The sequence below is a fragment of the Dryas octopetala genome, chromosome 7, assembly GCF_963921425.1.
Source record: "Dryas octopetala chromosome 7, drDryOcto1.1, whole genome shotgun sequence".
Lineage (NCBI taxonomy): Eukaryota > Viridiplantae > Streptophyta > Magnoliopsida > Rosales > Rosaceae > Dryas > Dryas octopetala.
The window spans coordinates 375425-385658 of NC_141372.1; the positions used below are offsets into that span (position 1 = coordinate 375425).

At 37.5% G+C, this 10234-nt stretch overlaps 2 protein-coding genes across 2 annotated transcripts; one reads left to right on the forward strand and one right to left on the reverse strand.

Moving 5' to 3' along the window:
- The first annotated feature begins 4191 nt into the window (after positions 1-4191).
- Positions 4192-5014, forward strand: PETE1 (plastocyanin 1). The gene has a single exon (XM_086249651.1). The coding sequence runs from the start codon at positions 4324-4326 to the stop codon at positions 4825-4827; it is 504 nt and encodes a 167-aa protein (XP_086105777.1). The 5' UTR covers positions 4192-4323; the 3' UTR covers positions 4828-5014.
- Positions 4879-9197, reverse strand: LOC147278025 (phospholipase D delta-like). Its single transcript, XM_086249652.1, has 10 exons — positions 8283-9197; positions 8065-8181; positions 7681-7875; positions 7313-7594; positions 7156-7224; positions 6878-7025; positions 6434-6582; positions 6169-6345; positions 5829-6029; positions 4879-5740 (listed from the first exon to the last, which is right to left on the reverse strand). Exons 1-10 carry the CDS (start codon positions 9195-9197, stop codon positions 5447-5449), a joined length of 2547 nt encoding a protein of 848 aa, XP_086105778.1. The 3' UTR covers positions 4879-5446.
- Positions 9198-10234: the final 1037 nt, after the last annotated feature.

Here is a 10234-nt window from a genome sequence, read left to right on the forward strand (position 1 = left end):
AATAGTTACTGCGATGTTGGCCCGGTTCACTCAGAGATCGAATTAAGAAGAATTTTATATACATACGTTTACATATATGCATTTTAAGCCCAAAATTAAGGCTTATATGTATGGGGTGTTGTGGTATATAGATTGACCTCTGATTGAGCCGTGCCAATATCTCAGTGCTCTTTCACTCTCTCACGCCTTCACCCTATTTAGAACCAAGCGCTTCCCCCTACTCGATCATCACCAGAGGTTAGTATTTGATCTTCTCCACATCCATTTCATCTCCTTCTTAGTTTTTCCCCTTTCTCTTCTTTTGTCCTTCAAAAATTATGGAAATTGGATGTTACGTTTGATTCCTTTGAATAGTACTCAAGTAAATTTGGGCCATCCTTATAATAAATGAGATTTAATTGGTTCGTACACAACGGATGATCATGCATAGTCAATTAATCCACAAGTATTAGCTATATAGTACGTACTTCCCAAATTTATGATGTAATTATTTATCATATATTGATTCAAATTTTTATCTAGGATCTCACTTATTTCTAACAAATTTGATATCCGTAGTATTGTGAATCATATGTCAGGTTTAAAAAAATTTGCTTGCAAAAAAAAATATGACTATATACAGTCTAGTTTCCATATTAATATACTTGCATACGTTGGTTTCACAATCCCTTTGTGCAAAACTGCAAATATTCTTGTTTGAGAACCGAAAGTCTTTAAGTGGCCAAAAAAAAAAAGAGAACCGAAAGTCTTTTCACCAAAAATAAAAATTGGAAAACATTAACGACAGGCCGGGGTAGTATCGTCCTACCGAAACGAATTAAGTACGTGAAATAGCTGTAAAATGTCCCGTTGGTCAGGACAGGCACTACTATAGTTGGTAAAGTAATTATTTTGAGTATATTTCCCACACGAGTAAGGATCTCCTACCAGTTTTTTGGTACCCGTTTGGTACCAGGCTAAAATCTTAGCCATTGAACTCATTTTCTCTCCTTATTTTTTCTCTCTCTACTCTGAGTTCAATGGCTAAGATTTTAGCCTGGTACCAAACGGGTACCAAAAAACTGGTAGGGGATCTGCACTCTTCCCACACTACATAAAACAGTCATTCTAGGGAAGCTTGTTCTACTTTAATAATTTTGAAGACGGAATATGCTTTCCAGTAACCATAAATATATGCATTAATTGTTTTATTGAACTAGGTTATTGTCTTGTCTTTACTCTCTACGTACCTAGCTATAAGCGTGCGTTGCACCCGTTTGCCCCCGACTCCTCAGCACATCACAATAAATTTAAAGTACAAATTTGGTTAGGACGGGTTGTTTGGTTGTAAAAAAACCGATGTATTCTGACGATAGGGCAGCTTAGTAAATGTTCTTTCTCTTAAAACACCTAACTTTAAGGAAATTGGAGAGATTAATTGTAGAAAGAAGTGAGGTTTAGTAGTGAACAAAGAAATCTCGATCTGCAATTACACCTATTAATGCATATGGTAGTTTTTGTTCTTCTGAAATATTTATATTAAGAGGGAAAAAAATCCTCATAAAATACAGAGATTTAATGTGTGTATATATAAGAGGTGTAATTCCTTTTAAAGAGACGAAAAAAAATAGTTTGGACAAATTCCCTTTTCTTTTCTTAATAAAGTTTTAAACCTGATGTAATAAAAATTAAAAACCCTTTGGTGTTTTTATATACTATATATTTATGGGGTGTGGAAAGTGGAATCTGATTTCAAGAAAATTAAGAAAAGTTTTGGGATACATGGGAAGCAATTAAAAAAGATTACAGAAATTGGTTAGATGGAAGAGTAAATGTGCGAGGTGGGAGCGTTGGGCAATCTTTAATAAAAAGAAGTGGTCGCATGTGCATCTTCTTCCAACTTATTTATTGCTACGTACTGTCGGCTGCTCTTTCTGCTCTTTATTTCTCGCAGGTCGCAGGCAATGTCCTGTGGCTAGAGCTGATCGATGACTAATGAGCTATAGGCTATAGCTTCTCACCAAGTTGAGGTTCAGTCCACTCCCATTCAATTGCATTTCAGATTCCTCAAACCTTATTCCCGCCCTCCACCAACACAAATTAATATGGATAGATATCAATATTGCTATTGTGCTATACTCATCAAATTCTGTTCAATGTCATATTGTTTTTTTCACTTGAAAATGAATCAACTCTGGTTTTTAATGCTTCATTTTAACGAGTAAAATATGGACAAGACACATTATTTTGTGAGCAACTTCAATAACTCTAATGTTATATTTGTCAATATCGGAAAAGCAATGGATATATATGATAGGGTTAAATACAAAAATGGTACACGAACTTTACAGTGAATCTCAATGTAGTCCACTAATTATAAAAAGTGTCAATTTGGTCCACAAACTTTTCAATTTGTACCAAAATAGTACAAACGCTAACTTTTATAAAAAAATTAACGGAATTGGTCATATGAAAATGTGATGAACGGATTGAAAGACCTCTGAAAATGTGGTCACTTTGTTGTGCACATGATCACTTTTCGTTAAATTTTTCTATAGAAGTTAACGTTTGTATTACTTTGATACAATTTGAAAAGTTTGTGGACCAAACTGACACTTTTTATAGTTAGTGGACTAAATTGAGATTTATTGTAAAATTTGTAGACCATTTTTGTATTTAACCTATATGATAAATATCTATATATTCAATTTACAGTATTTAATTAGCCGTCACAATGTCACATGTGTATTCCTGTTACTTAATAATATGTAAGATGATGCCCCTTTTTGGGTTTCATGGGCTCTATGGGCCTATGTTAGAGTCTGTCGGAGCTCTGGCCCTGGGTTAGGAATTAGGAACCTGTATGCGCGCTCATTAATAGTTTTACACTTTTAAAAGGATTGTCCTCGGCCTATATTCAACATTCATCATAGAGGGCTTGCAAAATAATTTCAACATATAGTTTTGACTTTTGAATCTTGGGGTGCAGAATTATATATAGGCTGGTAGTTTGCATTTTTTATATGAAATGAGAGAATCATCATCCATTCACAAAGAAAGAGAAAGAAATAGACACATGAAATTGTGTCTATTTTTTATAAGAAGAATTTGCTCATTACAACAAAGAAAGAGAAAGAAATAGACACATGAAATTGTGATTCACTTGTAATAAAGAGTGTCTCTTTTTACATGTTGAAAGGAGGGAATGCAGAAATGTTTGGTTAGAGCCACAAATATGGTTTGCCTGTAGTTGAAATGAAATTATTTTTTCATTCAACACCACCAAAAATAGTAATGCAACTGGTTATGATATATCTATCTGATTTCGTTTACATTGGAGCAATATACTAATAATGCATAGTAATCTTTCTTAAAAAGTAAAAAATATAGGATTATAGAAATAGGTTGTCCGAAATATCTAGATTAATATAAATGTAAAATTGGTTCATAGCTAGATAGATATAAATTAAATAGAAAATTAGGATTAAATACCAAATATTAATAGTTTTTCAGTAAAACAGCAAGACACTAAATTTTTTTAGTTTAGGTACTAACCTAGAGTAAGACATTTTGAATTAGGTCACAAATCAGTTTGTTATATAGTTGTGACTGTTTGTGTGATTGAACTGTGACTGTTCGTGTGATTGAACTGTGACTGTTTTAAATTTATAAAAATTCAAAATTTTTAAGAGTTTAATACTTTTGATTTAGGCTTGGGGGATGAAGTCTTATAACCCAGAGACTAAATATTAAAGTTTAAGCCTTGTAAATATTGAAAAAATAATAAATCAATAAAAAAATTATGACTGTTAGACAGTCACAGTTTGATATAACTATATTTTTTAAAGTTGGTACCTAAACTAAAATTTAGTACCTAAATTGAAATGACATAAATATTTTAATAGTTGAAATGAAAAAACATTATAATTTGGTACCTAAATTCAATGGACCTTAAATTGTATAATATGGAGAGGTCCTCCTGCTACTCCAATAGTAGTTATCCTCTTCGACTAATTTGACATACCCATGAATCCAACAACACATTCGACTTCCACCTCACATCACTAAATCCAAGCCACGTCACAGGATAGCATCTGAGGCAGCCAATAAGAGCATTCCTGAGCAGATAACCCTTGTCTCTACTCTACCCCATCCATCCCTAATCCATTCCCTATATATCGATTCATTCACATATTCCTCCACAAACACCAACCACACATAAGCAATCTCTTAAACACCTTTCCCTTTTAAAACACACCCTTCCTCTCTTCTCCTTTTGATCGATTCACTTCAACAACGTTAGCTCGATCGACCTCGATAGAACACAAGAAACAATTCTCAGCAATGGCCACCACTGTGACCCCTGCAGCCGTTGCAATCCCATCATTCACCGGACTGAAGGCCTCGGGTGCACCCAAAGTGTGTGCTACCGTTAAGGTGTCATCATCGGCAGTCCCAAGGATGAGTGTGAAGGCCTCACTCAAGGATGTGGGGGTTGCCATTGCAGCAACTGCGGCGAGTGCAATTGTAGCCAGCAATGCCATGGCCATGGAGGTGTTGCTCGGAGGTGATGACGGTTCGTTGGCTTTCGTCCCCAACAGCTTCTCAATAAGCCCAGGGGAGAAGATCGTGTTCAAGAACAATGCAGGGTTCCCACACAACATTGTGTTCGACGAGGACGAAGTTCCAAGCGGAGTGGACGCTGGAAAAATCTCCATGAGCGAGGAGGACCTTCTGAATGCCCCAGGGGAGACTTACGCTATCACCTTGACTGAAAAAGGTAGTTACGTTTTCTACTGTTCTCCTCACCAGGGAGCTGGCATGGTCGGCAAAGTCACCGTTAACTAAATGAATCACTACAGCTTTCTGGGAGGTACTCACTAGAGCTTTATAAATCAATCACGTACTATATTTGTTGACATGAGAGAATGTGTTATGTCAGAGATCTAGGTGAACCATGTATGCATTATATTGCCTTAATTTCTGTACGTTTTTCACCTTCTTTATTTATTTAAAGTTGTAGATTTCGGGTCCATATCACTTAGATTGAGTGTTCGTTTGGGTTTGATTTTGTTATTTAAATTAAAAAAACATGTTTGAAAGTGTAGATGGTACATTAAAAGTATTTATGTTGCCTTTTGGTATCTGCAATAAACCAAAAGCAAAAGAAAAAAGTGAACCAGATGGCATCAAGCTGTATACTATTGAGTATTGAATATTGAGGAGGTAAAAAATACATGCTAGCCTAAGTTGATCCCAAGAAGGGTGGTGCTTGTGACCCGTTGCTACTTACAGTTGAACTACTCCACCCACCCTTTTGTTGAACTTGACCCGCTTCTTCCTCTTTTGGGTTAATTCTAGCTCATTGAATGGAATGGAATTACAGAAATAATTCAAAAAAATTGGAGTAGCCTAGCTGAAGGTTATGGAGGAGAGGTACAATTAATGAATTAAGGGATGAATTAATTTAAGTGGTTAGTGCATCAGGAAGGGTGGTTCGGGCTCCAAGTATCTTACCGCCAACATCAGGGAAATTCTCTCGTCCGGGAATTGGGCCTACCTTCCCATTGACATCAACCTGAACTGGGTATTTAATCAGGTGCCCCTGTAATGGTGCAAAATCGTGTGCCACGTACCTGGCCCAATTCTCTTCAGCATTCCCATTCACACGCTTAACACAATCCAAAGTTTCAGGCTCCTTGAACATCTCATGAACCATCCCCAAGTGTTCTGCCCAAAGTGACATTCTATACCCATATACCTGCACATCATAAAAACCCAAGAGCCCATTTATTTATTCAGTTGGGCTTGGGCCTAGTCTTACAACATTCCACAATTAAAATACATACCTGGCCACGAGGATGGCGCTTCTTCTTTCCCCAAGTGTGATGGGGTTGATATGCACCCATGGCTATCTCAGTGTCCCTAGAACCGGCCATAGATCGTTGGTTTATATTGGCAGAACCTATTATCACGTACTCATCATCTACAACCATTCCCTTCGCATGTACATATATCATAAACCGTTGAAACTTTTGGGACGCTGATATCTGAAAACAACGTACACATATTAATTGATTAATTGCTTGAAATTTAAAGGCTATACTTGAACTAAGACATGGATTGATGGCTTCAGCCATGGGTGACAGAAAAGAAGCTTTGTATTGCTTAATTTTAATTAAGGAATACCGTGTGATGATCTCCATTTCTGTAAGTTGGGTTCACTGAATAGGACACTTGGTTGGGCAGCTTTTCCCTATTGCCAAGACAGTAGAAATTGAGGTAGTCATGCGGATGAGCATTCTCAACATTCATGGATTTCAGCTCTTTTGCTATGATTTCATACATCATTTGCATTGTCTGTCCCTGAAAAAAGAAAAGGAAAAATCAAACGAAATGAATGGTATTTTTATTCCTTGGTATACAAGCTAGCTCAGCTTAATTAATTCATTACCTGCCAAAAGAGAATTTCTTGCACAGCAGCCGAAGAGGGCACACCCTCTGGCCACATTGGTATCACGATATAAACTGCAAATCTCTCTTTGGCTCTTATCTTACTAGCAATCTTTAATGCCAACTCCATAGGAATTAAATTGTCAGCACCTGAGAAACAAAGAAAGAAAGAAATTTAGAAAATGATCCACTTCATTTAATTGAGATTTGAAGAAGAAGTATAATTACCTAATTAAAACAATCGAGATACATGATGGCTTATATATATTTTGGTAAGAAAATTAAAATGGAGGAATCAATTAATATGTTTTCACTGATTGGAAAAAGCAGTCATTTAATTTATTAATAATTGTAACATGCCCTGTTATTATTAAATAAAAGCATAGCATAAGAATCAATAAAATTACCCAACAAATTAAGAAAGAAAAGCATAACAACTAATGACCTGCTTCTTTGTAAGATGGCCATCCGTAGGATGATCCGAGAAAGTACTGATTCTCAATATATATGAAGTGTTGGGCAGATCTGATTGCCTCGATGTATGCTGTTTGAATGCTCTTGTCTATTACCAAATTTTTGGCACAAACAAGATTCTGCAGTAAAATATATATATAGAATTAGTTAAAGCTAAACACTCACTAGATTACCACTATATACATATATATATATATATATATTCTACTTTTGCAGTGTGTATTTAATTATTTGTAGTACATAGTGGACCTGAGACTCTGCTTCATAAATATCTTTGGGAAATCCTTTCAGAGATCCAGAATCTATGGATCGAAAAACCTGTCAAAAATTTAAGATTAATAAGCCATACATATTGCTCAGGAAATGAATTAATGGAATATATATAAGAGAATTAATTAATTAGTACCTGAACATGCCAGTTTTGAGGATCATCTTCATGAGAAACCCATAATGTAGGGTCATCATAGGAAGTTGATGAGGAGGGACTAAGTATCCATGAGATGCGGTCCAACTGTATCAAAGCATCGTCGTGCCAACGAGATACTCTTTTGAAACGTTGCCCCAACTCGGACCATTTTGTGGCTCTTCTCCACCGCTGCTCAAAATTGGTCAGCACATCATACGCAGCTGGCCCTTCAATTTTGCAATGCAAGTCATGCCAGGGCTGCCTTGGACACTTGGTTCCTCCCTATACATATGCATATATTTAACCGGCAATTCGATCATCATCATGCGCAGCATAACTAAAAGGATAAATATGGATTAATTACTCACAGAAAATGTGGGATTATGAAAATCATCCTGGAAAACAGTGTCAAGATCGCGAAAAAGGCGATGCTCAGGCGTATCATAGCGGCCATCACAAAGGTCTAGACCTCCTAGAAATGCAGTGATCTTTCGGTTATTTCCAGAGGCTTGTGTGTCCACAATTACACATTTCTGATGATGTGTAAACAGGGTTCCAACAACCTACATTCATTAAATATACATATCATTAATTAATGTTTCAATAAGACTCTTTCTTGCTAAAACTCAAAAGTAAACAGGCTAGGCTAATTAGTTAGACGTACTCTTTCTTAATCAAAACTCAAAAGTAAGCAGTTCCAACAATCCAATCATTTTAAATAAATAATTAGCGAACCATGGTATAAAGCATGCCTGTTGCTTGAAAATGCTAAGCTTACTGCTGGCGTATCGAGGTGCCAGCACACATGAAACCGAAGAGTGCTTAAAAAATTTCCGGGTTTCTTCGTCATGAGTTTGCATCACTCCACTCTGCGCATAAATATACAATCATAATGAATTCAGAAGTTAAACAGTACTAAATGCCCAAAAAAGTAGTAATATATTGAATGTTAGAAATTGAGAATTAATACCGTATTGATGAAGAATTTGCTATGCGAAGTCTTGTCATCCCAGACGAGCAACAAGACTCGCAGACCTTCTTGGGACTTATACTTGAGCAATTCCCCCAAATTCAAATTGCCGCCACTGGGTAATGTTTTGGTGGGCTCTCTCACCAGCTTCACCTTATGATAAATGGACCAACCCACAATATACACCAAATGGTGCGCCTCCAATATTGCATGGCATATGTCCTCCCAACACTTGTCGTGCTTGAACACCACCCCATCGTCCAATTCTATTTCCTCCAACATCGACTCCGGCACGTGCGCGTCCTGGTACAGCGTCACGTGCCCTCCATGCCGCACCGGAAAATAACAATTGTGGACCCCGAAACGGTCCGGGTCGTTCGATATCCCGTGCTGGTACAACGGATTCTCCTCGCATTTCGTAAACCGCATTTCAAGTTTGACCGCGGCGTCCGGCTTCGGCGGCTTCCCCAACGGCCCGATGATCGGGAACCAATCGCTGATAGTTTCGCCGGAGAGGATTTGCTGAGCCGGGACCGACGCTATGCCGATTATATCGGCGCCGAACATGTCGTTGTCTTTGACGTAGAACTCCACTTGGGAGGCCGGGTGGGCCAGGGGGATCTTGAAGTGCTCGTTCCAGACGGGGTTCTGGGAGTTGGCAATGACGCGCGTGCGTGCCACGGTGGCTCCGGCAAGGCACACTGTGACGTAAGGGTCGCTGGTGATGATTTTCCGGTGGTGCTTTGCGCCTTGTGAAAAGGGCTTGTGGCAGGAGTCGAAAGCTGCGAAGAATCGGCGCAAACGCTCCGAGACCATGTCCATGTTAGGCAGACAGCGTGCCTCTAGAATCCTCAAATCGAGGTCGCCGTGGAGGTACACCACCGCTGGCTGCTGTGATTTGACGACGTCCGCCATTGCCGTTAATATATTCAGTCAGAACGTGAGAAATGGGAGAGGCAGGGGTAGTTAGCTGTCGCCGGAGGAACGGGGCGGGGAGATATACGACCGACCGACCTTGCTTGGGTCCTCCGACGAAGCCAACGGCGGTGACCGAAGGCGGTGAGGCCAGCAAATATGGGAGACGTTCAGATTAGGCCTCTGCGTGGAAATGTGTGTTGTGGTGTAGGCGTGTAGCACGCTCTTTTTTCTATAAAACCCAACTAAATATGTATGGGACACGTGGAGGGTCGTCTCCTCAAGTGCAAGTTCTGCAACCTGCCATTTTAACCATTTTTTGGAAGCTTTCATCTTTAACAAACTCTTTAAATGATTTTGAAGGCTACATTTGCTGTATTATTTAGAAAAATTTACTCCAATAAACTCTTTAAATAAACTCTTCAAAAAAGACACCCAAAATCAACTACTCAAATTTAAAAAGTGGATTAAGCTCTTCAAATCAAAATTATTATTAATTTAAAAGTTATTTAATAATTAAAATATAATATAATCATGATAAAAATCAAATTTTGTTTAATTTGAAGAATCTATTAAAGTAAATAACTTTTACTCCTTTTTTTTTGGGCCAAGGAATAACTTTTACTTTTTAAATTATCACATAGGTCAACAAAGTGGAATTTGAAGAATCTCTTGGAAATGTTCTTACTCTTATAGTTCTATTTAAGGGGATTTTGTGGATTGCTCTTGGTGGTAAGTGGGGTCTAATTTGATTTCATGCTACAATTCTTAGGACCTGTTTGACACTGATTTTTAGAAGCGTTTTTATTTAGTAGAGTTTTTATTGGAAATGTTTTTGCTAAAAGCACAAATACATTTTTACAAAAATTTTAAGTGATTTGTGCAAAAATACTTGGAAGTGCTTCCTAAAAAAAGCACATGACATGTACTTCTCAAAAAATCTCTTAAAAATGCTTTTATATCTCAAAAACACTTTTATTTCTTTTTGTCAAAAGCTACCAAAAGTGCTTATACTAATTTAAAAGCGTTTTTGACAA